This window comes from Anarrhichthys ocellatus, unplaced genomic scaffold (genome assembly GCF_004355925.1).
Source record: "Anarrhichthys ocellatus isolate YVR2014 unplaced genomic scaffold, GSC_Weel_1.0 scaffold1, whole genome shotgun sequence".
Classification (NCBI taxonomy): domain Eukaryota; kingdom Metazoa; phylum Chordata; class Actinopteri; order Perciformes; family Anarhichadidae; genus Anarrhichthys; species Anarrhichthys ocellatus.
In genome coordinates, this window is record NW_022280031.1 from 5,311,761 (window position 1) to 5,326,859 (window position 15,099).

The 15,099-nt window shown below is 38.8% G+C and overlaps 1 protein-coding gene across 13 annotated transcripts in view; it reads right to left on the reverse strand.

Annotated features, from left to right (window-relative positions):
- Window positions 1–13,806, reverse strand: part of cadpsb (Ca2+-dependent activator protein for secretion b) — a 59,818-nt gene extending 46,012 nt beyond the window's left edge. For 8 of the 13 annotated variants that reach the window (XM_031855431.1, XM_031855413.1, XM_031855388.1 and 5 more), the window contains exon 1: window positions 13,212–13,804. In XM_031855431.1, the coding sequence (XP_031711291.1) occupies window positions 13,212–13,544 (333 nt within the window). In that variant the 5' untranslated portion in view covers window positions 13,545–13,804. Of the gene's footprint in view, window positions 1–13,211 lie in introns of all 13 variants that reach the window. The other 5 variants (XM_031855478.1, XM_031855461.1, XM_031855469.1 and 2 more) reach the window with 2 other exon arrangements.
- Between the last annotated feature and the right edge of the window lie 1,293 nt (window positions 13,807–15,099).

A 15,099-nucleotide genomic window follows, 5' to 3' on the forward strand; every position in this document is an offset into this window, starting at 1 on the left:
GATTTAATAAGGTGCATATAAATACAAACACATAAAAACTAGACAAAAACACCAGAGGTTGACAATGAGGACCTCTCTCTATCTCTCTGTCACTGGCAATAAATATAATACAAAGCCTCACAAATCATTTCAACAAAAAGGAAACTCCTACTTTATCCGATTCACGATAGCTGCGGATGAGTGACTCTCACGATGATATACCACTTAATGTCCAAACATAAAAGATGCACTTAACAGCACACCAACAACATCAGAGATCAATACGTGTGCTTCTGCTTCAAGGTTTCAGGTTTATTCGTATTCGCAATAGCTACTGTAGATGTGCGATAAAGAGAACGTGTAGACCATCTCCGACCATTTTCTAATAGACCACAGTGTTCAAGGAACATCCTGTGGCAAGAAGTGTTAATAATAACACCAGTATGCAAATCAGTCCGGTCTACGGAGACTCTCAGAGGCTAAAGTCGATATACTTGTCCTTGGTTTCTTGTACATTTCTGACAGTGAGGGGGTCAGGATAAATACAGAACATAGTTTTCACTTTGTATTGCCCTTTCTCATAATGTACAATGGGAAGTATACAACACACAGACTTTCATTCCTTTTACTGATGAGAACGTGTTTCCTATTAAATTCTGAAGTACGTAGTCAAGGCCGGTCAGTTTTATTTCTGAAGGGGTTTTACAGTCTGTACAGCATACAACACCCTCTGTCCTTAGACTCTCTATTTAGATAAAGAAAAACTCTCCCTAAAAAAAGTTGAACAGATAAAAATATAAGAAAGCTCAGGAGAGCAATTGAGGAGGGAACCCTCTCCCCCGAATGGAAGTAGCCCACTGTTTTCTAAGCAGGAGTCTTTTGTAGGATAAACATTTTAATTAAAAGTAATAAATGGGAGAAAGATGTGTGCATACATGCTCAGACTTAAGAGTAGGCATGCTGAGTGATGAGCTACAATCAATTCACCAACAGGGAGAGCAAAATGGGTAATAAACTGAGGTATGGGCTGAGATGTTTTTTTGTTAAAGGGCTGCTGGGCTTTTGAAAAAAGGCACAAAAGCAGACTTGAACCAAGCTGACTGAAATGTTTTAGGGCAAAGCACTTCCACCACTGGACCTGAGGTCACTGGAGCTTTCTTGAATACGAACTCTGGTACATAGCAACTGCATTTCAGTTTACAGCGTACAAAAGCAACTACACTATGCTGTGACGACTAAATAGATCACTGATCAGTTTTATTGTGTTTTGTTGAGGAGCTATAAGTAGAGAATAATTACTGAAAAAATAATCAGCACCTATGATAATTGATTAATCGTTTTAATAATTTTTCAAGCAAAATCTTCCAGCCCCTCAAATGTGAGGATTTGATTGAGTACATTAAAAGCTTTGGGGTTTGGAGAATTAAACAAGGAATTTGAAGACATTGCTGTGAGATCTGTAAAATGATGGTTGGAATTCTTCACTGGTTTCTGACGTGTATAGATGAAACAATTAATCAAGAAAGTAACTGGCAGATTATTTAACAACGAAAAGAATCACAAAGATAATATAATCACAGAAATACTATAATAAACTCAAGGAGACGGGGTATTGGCAGTCGTCCAACACTGGCACAACACATTCGTGTTTTACCTGAAGATGTTACCATGAAAGGTCAAAGCTAATAATACTTTTGCTTCTGCTGACAGTTTCTCTCGGCCAATTGGACTTTATATGACAACACAGCAGGCTGCTAACACTGTGTGTGCGTGTGTGTGTTCATGTGTGTGTGGGCGTGTGTGTGTGTGTGTGTGTGTGTGTGTGCGTGCGTGTTTGTGTGTGTGTGTGTGGCCGTGTTTTACCTGTCTTGTAGGGACAGAAATCTGATAACATGGTCACACTGGAGACTTGCCTTCATTTTTTTGACAAAAAGGGAACAATTGCATGTCTCCATAATGTAAATCCTTACATTTTAGGGTGAATACTTGGTTTAAGGTTATAAGGTTAGGGTTAGGATTAGGATAGTAGCAAATGGTTACGGTTAGTCTCCAGAAAATTAATGTGTGTGTGTGTGTGTGTGTGCGTGAGAGCTGACACTGAAGTACACAGTAGAATCGAAATGCCACCAAAGTTGCATAAAGTATTTATGACTTTCAGTTCTGCATGCTCTTTATTTCACTGCTGATTGGAGAACTGTGTTGATTAGGAACCAAGTTGATGGATGAGAGAAAATGCTTCCATTTTCATCCGTATTGCCAGACTCCCAATATTCCTGCTTTGCTCTTGTTGATTCTCACTCTGTGGCTCTTATCAAGATTGCAGTGTTACATTGTGATTCATTGGCTTGCAATGAAGTGGGCAATGACATTAATCACCCTTCGCCTATCAATAGGGTTGATGTGCACATTGCATTGGCTTGATGTACAGTAACTTTATTACAGTTCAGAATGACTATGGATTTATTGATATAGGGTATAGTGGTGGCTGATTCAACATTCAAGACATTGTCAAACAATTAACGACCCAAGAATTTTAAATAAAAACTAGCTTCATGCTCAATTATATATTATAAACATAACAACCCAAAATGGTAATTTCCAACATATCACTATTTAATAGACAGTGTGGAGTAAACAGATGGTACAAAATGAAAGAGAAGCTTAAACTAAGTACAATTCTTTTATAAATACTGTATGTTTAGCATCTTAAAGCCTATTCAGCCCATTTTTAGCCCCTCCGGCACATATCTTGTCAAATGAAAGCTGTCTTTAGTGATTATTCAGTGAACCAAAAAAGGATATGACTGCTTTGTCAATATGTGTGGAGTGTAGGTTGTAATGATCTTTTTATAACATGTTTTTGGTATTTCAGTTTATCTGTCATATACAAGATGACAGAAGATACCGGGTAGCATTTAATAGACAAAGGAAGCAATAAACTGTCTTAATTAACTAAATTAAGGCTCCAAAACATTTGGAAAAATACTTATTTTAAAGGATATTCAAATGTTCTCAGCTGTCAATCACTACATTCAATATAATAGGGGGATCGTTACATAAGTATTATTATTATTAAACAGAGTTATTCTATTGTTGTAAACCTCCATGTGTGTACAAAATATTGCATAACACCTGTAATAATAGACAATAATTATATTATTATTATTATATAATGATTGTGATTCTGTTCATATTTATTATATTATCTCTTAGAGGTTTTTAATCAACCTAGCTTGCAAGGTATACAGCATATCAGCCATCCTTGCACTGCTGTGATGAGTGGTGTAATTAGCTAATTGAATGCAGCATATACAGTATACTGTACCTAGCGTGGTTCAGCGCAATAAAGCTGACTCACACTTTACCCTCTTCTAGAAGTTGCATTATGTTAAATTAACACAGCAGATGTGCATTTTTCGGTGGTGGGCAGTGGTAGTAGTGGATTCATAAAAAATAAACCAAATGAATACAAGTTTAATTCATAAAAAATAGACCAACATTCACTGGGTTATTGTAAGGACTAGGGCAACAACTAAATAGGCTAAAAACATGCAATGTTATATACAATGAAGAGACAAAACATGAACGTTGGTATGATGCTGTGGAGATATACATCAACCTAAAAAGGAGGGTTCACTTTGCTTTTATGAGATCAAATTGCAAAGTGATGACGGAAGAATATCATGCAAACTAAATGTTCTTATTGAGTATAAATCTGTTTGCTCATGAAAGAGCTGCCTACTAATGCTGCTGTTGGTTTTCAGCAAACATGGTATTCTTGAATCCTTTCGCCAGACAAAGCATATTTCAGTCATGTTGCAGATGACACCACCGGCCCAAATCTGAGTAAACAAGAGTACGAGAGCGAGCGCTGCATGGCAGCTGCACAAAATCTACCAGCAACAGGCCTCATCAAACACAGAACACCAGCATTGTGTACTGACTGTGGTCAAAAAACTACAATTATACAAAGACAGATGCACAAACTATTATCTCCAACCAGACACGCTCGCGTGGATTTGTTCTGAAGGTACACACACAAACACACACACGCACACACGCACACACAAACACACACACACACACAGACACACACACACACACACAGACACACACACTGCGTTGTGTGAGTAAATACCACTCCGCTGGGTTAGTAAACAGCCAGGTGCATACTCTGCAGACAGAGCTTGACACATGGCAAAGAGGGATAAAACAGGAAGCTCTGGCTCTGTATATCCAGTCTTCACATCGTTGTTGTATTCAGGAGCTGTGGCTCTGCAGATATATACAGCAGAACACTTTGCTCACAACCAGCTATAAGCCCCTTCATGTAACAGTCATCCAGTATCACACCACCAACTCACAGGCAGCAGCCGCACAGCTCAGCCGGTTCATCAATATGCTCATTCAGTTACGGAGGAGAAAATAAGTCCTTAACGTAATTAACCTAAATGGTACGGCCACGGGAACTTCCACACATAGAGAGGATAAGATCAACGGGAGAATTTGCATCAATTTTGTCAAAAACAATCAAATCAACGCTGTATATTACATTGCATTGGCATCAGTACATATACAGACACTTACTGAAATACTGAAGTGGGAGTTATTTGTTCTGCCAGATTTTGATGACATTTATTTGATGACATTCATGTTTACCATAACATGCCTGAATCCACTATATGTTTTGTATTTAGCAGCTACAGTTACCTTTTCAGATATAAAAAAAACCCATCAGTTATTATTTATGATGCATTGTTATAGATTAAACTACACAACAGCATATGTAGCTCTTCAAATCAACTCTACCTCGGCCAGCTACAACATTAAAGTAGGCAACTGATGCTTCAATAATTTAGTCAATAATCAATAATAAATATGAGTATTTTGTGAGGGATGGCTACTTTTATTTAAAATTAAATTATATCGATTTTCAAAGCATTTTTAGGTTCTTTGGTGTCATTTTAAATCGGATATCTTTGGATGTTGGATGTTCAGAAATAACTTTAATTTTGGCTCTCAGAACTTTTGATGAGCATTTTCACTTCTTGTCTTTTCTTGAACTACTTGATCAATTAAATTGAAAATGGTCAATGGATTAATCAATAATGACAGGTGCAACAAGTCCAACCAACGATGGAGTGGCCTTGCACTGTATGCTGCACTCCAACATTTAAAAATTGAAATCGGGTAAAAAGGCCAAGCTTGAAAAGGCTCCTTTATTTTTTTATTTTATTTTTTAATCTGAAATAAAGGTGTGTCGTACAATAAGAGAAATTTTAAAATATATTTTGTTGATTTATTTTGCATTCATCTATTGTGTCGTTGTGTGATAGTGTTTCTGAGACGTGGTTCAGAGTACTGCAGTGCCGCACAAGAGTAGAGTACACAAAGCAGAATGTGGGTTGGTATCTCTGTCTGAAGCTGGTGCATTACTCTCATCAAGAACCTAAGTTATAAATCCTTTCCTTCCACCCTCCCATCACGAATCACTTACTGTCGTTTTCCCTCTTTCCACCATCGAGTAAATCTCTCTCACTCACTCTGCTTTTAAAAGTGATTATCTCAGATATCTACTTCTTTGTGCCATCTCTTGTTCTTGTCAGATGCTCGGTGAGGATTGCATCGTGAGTGTTTTCCAAATGCAAACAGTTCAAGAAGTAGTGGAAATAGATCACCCAGATTACATTAATCTGACTTTTCAAACATGGTCTTTACTTGTGAGTTCAGCAACTCTTTTTTAAGATTGTAGACGGAAAGGTTAAGAACATGTGTTTTCAAAATATTTCAGCATTCTCACAATGCAACTTAAGTGTTGACAGTGGGATCGGATATTTGAGTGTGTTATGCTAGTAGCAGCTACGTAGCTCTACAAGCCTCAAGCAGAGATGAGGAGCGGCCTACAGAGGTCTGGTAAGCTGTCTAACTCCACACCAACGGATTTATTTCATTCTCAATCTTGTATTCTTTAGACCCAACCAACGCTAAAGTGTAATCATATGGCATTTTATCAGATTTCTCCTTCTGGAGCGACAAAGGCTTTATACAACTTTTTCATGTAAGCAATATAACTCCCCAAGACCTGTAATCAGACTTTGACGTGTAATGATGAGTTCAAATCAAAGTTTTTTTATAATTAATAATAGGAGAGGTATGACCTTCTTATTTATTGTGAAGGCAGAGCAGAACAAAGTATTATTGAAAGTTAGTTTGTTTTCTTCTTGAGGTTGGTTTTTGAATTTTTGTCCTTTTTTCTCTCCACATGGATCTATTATTATCATCTTACTGCATTGGTGTATGGATGACAATGCTTCTTCTGCCCTTCAACGAGAGAAGGACAGAAGGCCTCTGAAACAGATTGAGTTGTTGATTATGTTTTAAGAAGATGGCACAGGAACATGTGTGTTTCCTGTGTTATCATGTGACACCCATGATAACACAGGAAAGAAAGTGAGTGTCTACCTGACATACAGCATGATGGCTGCTCCAGGCTGCTGTTTGTGTTCTTTATGCCTCAGTGACAGTCGTCAGACAAAGAGGGAAAGAGAGGATCAAAGAGAACTGCAGTAATGATCCTGCTATAGCTCTTACCTCCGTCTTCTTTCTTTAATGTGGAAAACTACCACTACTAATCTCTCTCCATCTCTCTGCTCTTTGTCTTATTGGAGTCATACACTGGTCATTTTCCCTTTGAAGCAATGTTTCGTGGTTGAACACAACCATACTTTTGCACAAAGACATTCGACCAACAGCTGCCGGCCTTGATTTCACTTTCAAGAAACAAAAAAGATTTCTAAAAGTGTGAATATATACATCCACACATTGTGTTCATCGAAGAAAGTTCACCAAAGTTTTCATGTAGGCTACAGTGATGATAACTCTGATACGTCATAATTATAATAATTACAATACGAGAAAACTATCCCATAATTATAAGGGTAACAAATGTCCCAATTACAGTGTACAAAAAAATGTATGTGATTATAACAGTTTTAGAAAACAGGACCATGATGACACTAGCTGATTAATGTTGATCTGCTATGGTTTAACTGCTTGGTCTGACGCACGTAGAGGTACTGATGAGAAAGAATAAAGTAATTGCCATTATGATTAACACGTAAAGACTGCACAGATATATTTACTCGCTTGAATTGTTCAAGCACAAACACACAAAGCACACACTGATCCACTTGAGGTTGCTCTAAGAGGCCACTGAGCTCAGCAACTACTGACATTTCAAACATATATATTTCGTTTCCTGTTGCAATGCTATGTTCATGTAAACATCTGGCAGGAAGTAAACCCAGCTGTTTTATTACAACACAATTCCGATTAAAATGTCTGTCACTACCAGTAGCATGTTGACGAGAGTTGGAACCATTAGTTGATCAAGCAATTAGTTGATTGAAAAAAAAACTATTGCAACTATTTGACAATCAATTGATGGTTTTGATGCTTTTTTCATCCAAAAATACAAAATAAATCTCTGGTTCTGCTTGCTAAAATATGAATGGTAGCAGGGTTTTTAATGATGGTAAATTGAATATTTATTAATTGTAAATGTTGGCCTGACAAAACAATTTGAAGACATCACCTTGTACTCTCCCAATAGCAATGTTTCATCTCTTCTTTTTTTACATTTTATAGACCAAAAACTAATCAGTAGATTAATTTGCAGATTGCAAATGGAAATAATGCAGCCGCAATTTAAATTTGATAAGGTTAGTCAGAATCTTATTATAATCACAATAAAGGTGAAAATAATTGTAATGTTAACTAAAGAAATGTATGTTGTCAAAACATAATGTTTTTTCCAGTTGCATTGCCAACCAGGGCTGCTAATGTCCAATGTCCATTTTCAATGTACCGGCTTTGGAGGATGACTAATGTGCAGTATTGGGAGCATGAAGGGATTATAAAGCAACAATGCAAAAAGGATGACAGGAGCCCTGCAGATTAATCTGTCTCAACCCATGCATACAGCATGAGGACATATTAACAATGCACAACCTGACAATTATTCTTCATGTCCACAAACTGTCTTTCAGAAAACATGGGTCTCCTTGTATTGTACCACCAGGATTAAGGTTGAGCAAATGATAACTGCAGCTGGTTAACATTTGCCTACCCAAATTAAAATGCAGCCTTGGACAGCAGACAAGATTAAAGATTGTCTCTGTAAGGAGACAAAGGTTGCACGATAATTAACAAGTAAATACTGTATTCAGAGAGAGGACAGTTAGACACATATATATTTGCCTCTTATGAGACATAATACCTTATACAATGCCATCTTGAAACATAAAATATTGTACATTTATGTGCAAGGATTCTGCGGTGTAAGATTTTCATTTCTGAAGCTATTTTTGTGAGTAAATGTGTGCAAATATCAGGTCACACGACTCGATCATTCAAATGCACAAGGCAAATATGAGTCAGATTTATTTGGAACGTGAAAGCAGTCAAACCTTTGGGAAACAATGTTAGTATTCTTATTAGTCTTCCTTCTTGGTTATATGCAAACAGAGGGAGATGTTTAATTTGTGAAGCTGTGATTTGTTTCACGCGGCTGCACAGATTGTAGGTGAGGGGGTATTTTGCCTGCTGCTTTTCAGCTGTCACCCCTTTGGAATCCACTTTCATGTCCATACTATTGATGTACACCTCTATTCTTCAACAGTGTTGCTAGAACACGCTCATACAGCAGCTGCTTAATATTTGAGACTAACATTCTTCAGCAGCAGCAATCAGCATGTTTTATGATGTTAACTCAAAGCATGCCTTTTTTTCCCCTTTTACTGCTGCTCTCTTATTGTCTACATGACTGTGTGTTCTATGAACATAATGAGCTCAAGCAGTTTCACCTTAATTATCTGTATATCTACATGTTCGTTGTCCACCTATAATCTATAGTCAAAATGTCTTCTGATTTTATTCAAGGAAGAAATAAGGGGCATTGACATAAGAGACATAATCCATACATTAGGATTTTTAAAACCCTACAGTGCATGAACAGTTAGTCAAAATCCTTACTGCACATATACCAGTTATAGGTATTCTTATGAATGTTTTAATGTTACTAATTTTACTCATGTCTCTTCCAATGATGTCAGTGCTATCTGCCTGTCTTCCTCAGCTCCCTCTTCTAGTTTCCATCTCCTCATATCTTCATGTCATGAATTATATTACCATGTTCATCCACTGAATAAACATAAAAAGATTAAATAACTATGTCCATGTATGACTTTTGTGCCATACTGTATATACGCCTCCACAGCCTTAAGATAACTTCACTATTCCCTATTTTTAATATTTAAATTCATATTTACAATTCATATTTTATATATTCTACTACCACCAATTGTCCTGGCAAGATATTGTTACTCGTTAGTAAGCCTTATAGGGTCAGTTCCAAATAAAGTGAGTCGTCATCAAGCACAGTTTTTGCATTCGCAAGGCAATTATTATGATTTCAATTTAAGAACATGATAGGAATCCCATTCCGTGTGAAACTAGTTCACATTGGGACACTCAAAATCCTTTGTCAGGCTTAGCGCTAAACACCAACATTGCAAACGTCACCGTATCACAAGTATTACTGATTTGCATTTCACTCTACTTCACATTCATATCACAGAGCCTGCTGCACAATTCACAGCACTCAGAGTATCAACAGGCATACTGTATAGTTTTAAAATGCAGAGCCAAGAGCCTGCTGGTGGATGAGTTGATAGGGTCAGATTATCTTCTGGGCATCACACTTTATAATTGAAAAAAATCCTGAACCATGGAGGTTATTCAGTTCAGAAATACACATTCAACGAGTTCTAAAAAAACATATAGGTTTATATATAGTTTAAAAAGTCAAACAAAAGCAGTTTGACTGCTTTTGTTTGCTTCTGTTCGACAGCATGAGACCTTTCATTTATTATTGAAATCTGCATTACACAAGAATATCAGAGCTTTTTCAGTTTTTGTACAGTTGTACTTATTACCAAACATTTTGAGAGCACAGCCATGTACGTGACTTAGTAAGGTTATGATTAGGCACAGTAGTGCTTTGAGAAAACGTTTACTTAAGCATGCTAACATGCTGACAATGACAACGCTAACATATTGATGTTTAGCAGGTGGAATGTTCACCATCTTAGTTTAGCTTGTTAGCATGCTAACATTAGTAATTAGCAGGTATTTGTTTATAAACCAAACTGCTGGACAAATTCAACTCTTGACTTGATGATGGCAAAGGTTGAAAAGTTAGAGATCACAAAGTTATTATATACTGTACATCCTGAGGGGAACATGAATATATTTACCAAATGTTCTTGCAACAGTTGCTTAGACATTTCACTCAAAGCCACAAATACCAACCTCATGGTGGCACTAAATGAAAAGTCTCAGGATACAGAGCTATTAGGATTCATCATCTGGGAACATGAAAGTTTGTGCCAATCCATCTAATAGATGTTTGAGATATTTCAATGGAGAAGTGGAAATGTTGAACTGCTGGTGGTGTCAGATGAAGTCAGGGATTCACCAAAGTAAATAGGCTTCATCCTTTGGGTACCATGAATGAAAATGTATCGCAATCAATCAAATAGTTCTTGAGATATTTAAGTCGGATTCAAAGTGATTGTCCTAGTGAACAAGTGAAAGGCCGACATTGGCATTAATAGAAAAAAAAATCCTCATTACGGGACACATAAAAACACTCATGACATCATGACATCATGATCATGAGCTTATTGCCATTAAATGAAGGAGGAATTATACCAATACAATAACCTCAATAATTCATCTACAACATGTTTAGTGAGGGGGTCATCCATTAGTGAAAGTGTGTCCCAGGACAGTTAACCTTGCATGCAAACACTTGTCACCAGTCAAATATGCAAATACACTCAACCAACATTTGAACAGCAGTGGCCTCCATAGTACTGTTTGAGAACACGTCGTTGAGACTGATGGAGAAAATATTTCCCTCAAATGGAAGCCTGTTACTGCCCTATTGTCTTACCCTTTCACAAGGTTATAGCAATACATTTCAAGGAGCAGCAGCAGTGGAGCTAGCATACTCTGCAGGCTGGCCTGTTTCTCTGTGATAGCCCATCACTGCTGTTTGTGTGCCAGAGCTTCTAATAACGGATTATCATGGAGCTGCTCCACATGTTTCGCTGAGGCCTTTAAGTCTTTTCATTACAGAAATTGCTTCATCATATTTCTGTGACTAATCTATAATAGTCGAAAATTGTAATAGGCTACATATTAAATTGAGCAGGCAACGGTGTGAGGAATTTCCTTAATATGTTATTGTTATCGAACCTCTGAGGAGCCCACATTTAAGGGAGATCTGTGGCGGAGGGGAATCTACAGAGAAAATATTGGACCAATGCTGAATGGTATATCTTCAACAAAATGTATTTTGTGACAATTATTTTCTTTACAATCACACAGGACATAGATGTAATTAAATGATGAGACGATGACTACTGCACAATGGCATGACACTGTAAATGCACATAACTGTCAGAATGTACTCTGTGTTGTTAAATGATTGTGTATATATTAAACTATCTTTTTTCAGTGTCGTATAAATCAAGCCAATTAAATCTGTCACAAGAAAGGCGATAGACTTGTTGTCATTTAATTCTGCATAAGGTGTATAGTTCTTCTGAAGGGATTGTTTTAGACCAAAGCAAATTTGGACAAAATCAAAGTCAAAGGCAGACTGTAGGCACACAGACACGCTTTCATTTCTTGGTCTCACAGCAGGCATTGGATTGTTTGTCTGGATATTCACTCACCCACAGCAAAATGTTTGTGGCCTCCTAAGCTACCAGATATGAACGTGCATTACTAAGCACCAATTAGACCAGTAACCATACGCTGAGCGGTACTACAAACAAACAAATAGATGGAAACACTGTGGTTTATGCCTCCCACATGCACTTGTGCATGAGTCAGCAGAAAACAATTCAGACCATATGGCTTAAACTGTGTCCAGAAGAAGAGGAATTGTCAGCAGTTAAAAAAAAACAACAGTCACAAACACAATTCCCATAATACTGTTTACAGAGTTTCCTTGCAAGAGTGATACATTATCAGTGATTTTAACTGAGCTGACTGAATCCTGTGCAGGTCCACACTGAATGCAACGTCTGCCTTCTGAGGAGAGCTACAAGAAACTGCTACTACAGTCTCATTGAGCCATGTGAATGTCAATGCTTTCATGATATAAAGGCAGCCCTAGACACAAAACGTGTTGATCGCTTGCATCTAGAATGGCATTGGTGCCTTAACTAAGGAAAATGTCATTACAGTCTTGGAGTACAAACAACAGATGGTCTATTTTTGGTGTGACATACAAATGCACATATCGAGAAAAATAAATCGGGTCATTGTCCACTATCAATTCAACCTTCCTTTAGTACAGTAGAGCCTGTGCATTGTGACTTTGACAGTAAGGACATCATGACCCAAAATTGGCTTCAACGTCAATGGAGCCTCACAGCAGCCACGTGAAATCAGGAGGTAGGCCTTGTCCCTTACAGTAACTTATATATATATATATTATAAACTGGACTGGTAAAAAAAATAAAACGAGTTGACATTTCATTTTTTAATGCAATTAATTAACTATAACCTGCCGAGAGGAGCCGACCTCATCTGCAGAGGAGAAGGGCTAATAAGCCACCCTCCTCAAGAGGTCTGTGCCTAAAAGTCACCTTGGGAGGCCAAATTAACGGGATAAGTGATGGCGCAACCGGGTTGGAATTGGGTACCCGCCAAGAAGGCAGGATATAGCCACATATCGGAAAGCATCCGGTGAGATGTAGGCCAACAACGACAATGGCATTTTAAATAGCCATCCACCATAAACGCCCTTTCAATTATTGGGCTCTGAGATTAATATCATTTATGAGCTGTATGGAGTAACATGGACTGCACTCAGCCTGCAGCTCTGCAGCAGGCTGCCATGTGTCCTTTCACTATACGGAGCTCGGAGCGCTTATATGTGTTGCTGTCATGCTCCGAGGATTTCAACATTTTGCGTCAAAAAACAAACAGTGGTTTCATTGGAACTGTGCTGGATCCGTGCGCTACCGGATAGGCCAAACCCCCTCTCTGTGCTCTACCGTATGTAGGTCATCAATGACAGCATCTGCGATATGAAAGTAGGCATTTCGTCAGCATGTGGTTATTAATCATGCCTTTACGCCGAGGACCCTTACCTTCTGCTGTCGCCTTGCCATATCTGTGGGCTGTTTTGCATTGAATGGGTAAGCGACGCATCGCATCACAAAAACATACAACTGCAGCTTCTTTTTACGGTCGTCTTCCTCCCTCTGCATCTTCTCCAGGTCCTCTTTCTCCTCGCTGGCGGCTGACGGGCTCGGGCTGGTCGGACGGGCAGTGCTGCGGCTGCTGCTGGGCGCGAGTCCACCCGAGCTCTCGGTGGTCCTGCTCGGAGAGATGCGGGTTCCGGCCTGAGGTGCCATCGCCTCTTTGCTTTCCTCCTCTACTATCCCGTCAGATTCCTCCTCGCTGGACGACGGATCTAACATCTTGCTCTAGAGGTGATGCGTTCCTACAGATACCCTAACCTACTAAATGAGTAGCCTATATCCCCCAGATGATGGCTGTGCCGTAGTCTTATCCGTGCCTAGATTTCATGAAGAATATATGCCCGAAGTCAAGACAGGGATGGGCCCTGATTGTAAGCTACTCGCTCGCTGGGGGATGTCAGCAGTACGAGTGGAGCTGGAAGAGGTTGATTCTGCTTCACACTGAGCTTTCTCCGCCTGCGCCGAGCACTCGTCGATGCTTACGTATTTTCTGTATTTTATTGGCCAGTCACTGCTGCGGATGTGAGAGGGGGAGGTGAGAAGAGAGCGGAGGGGAGGGGCAGGGGGAGTGTAGTGTGGCCTACAGCTGAGGGGAAGGAGAGCGGCTTATTCTCCCTGTTGATAAAAGCGGGCGATGGCCTCTCATTGCCTGCCAGGCGGGGACGCAGGCGCGGGGAGCTGGCCGCGGTCCTGAACACAGAATAAGAACAGAGAGTGAAGGATGCGCGACACGTCCTTGATCAAACGCTCTGCAGTGGTACACCTAAGATGGCTGCCACTGGATTTCTCTGATATTGTCACTGAAATGGGGCACATTATTCAGTTCATGGGCAGCGCACGGGATTCAGATTATGTGCTGTAAAATGTGGCTCTTGATCCTCCCCGTGCCGTGTGCTGTTGAAGGGTGGAGAAGCCATGAACACATGACCTGCTCGCCCTCTGTCTGTAGGTTGCTGGTCGGGAAATTGATTGTTGCAGCATGTGCTGGTATCTCTTGCATTACGCTGCAGTCACCGTTTCATTAATAGAGATGTATTATTCAAGATAAAGATACATCTTCAGGTGTGTACTTAAAATCGCACAGCTCTGGCCAAATGCAAATGTTTAACATATAGTGTTGATCTTTGATATAAAAAAAACATCAACTGCGACTTGGTTGAATTATATTATATTTAAATATGACATTATATTAGAGTCATGTACAACTTTATATTTAAAATGTGGTTTGCTGTACTTTGTAATAAAGTGGTCACATGACCTTTCAAATCTTTTCAACATTACAATGCTACAAATGCAAACAAACATTTACATGAACAAGCATTGAAATATCTACTTGCTGATACAACAATTGCAAACTGTAATGTGTTGATTAAAAAATAGCAGCTATTTAAAAATATATATACGTATATACATGACAGTGAATGTAGGTCACACTTACTTTCTGACCCTTAACCCTTTTGACATAATTAAAGTGACACACAAATCACTGTTGGCCGAGATGAATTTAGAGACACACAACCACAGAGATCTGAACACATGTTATTATTATCATTACCTGTAGACCATTTACATTATAGAGAATCTCACCGCAGCTATCTAGCAATTCCCTACTAACTGTATCATTTTGGAAACCCCTTTCTCATAATAATGACATAATATAACAAGGATGCAGACAAAATAGACCAGAGTTGATCTGTTGATGACTATATCTCCCCCTGCTGATGAGATATTTTAAGAGTGAGCTTGTGTAACCGGTCTGATTGCCTGGTTCGGC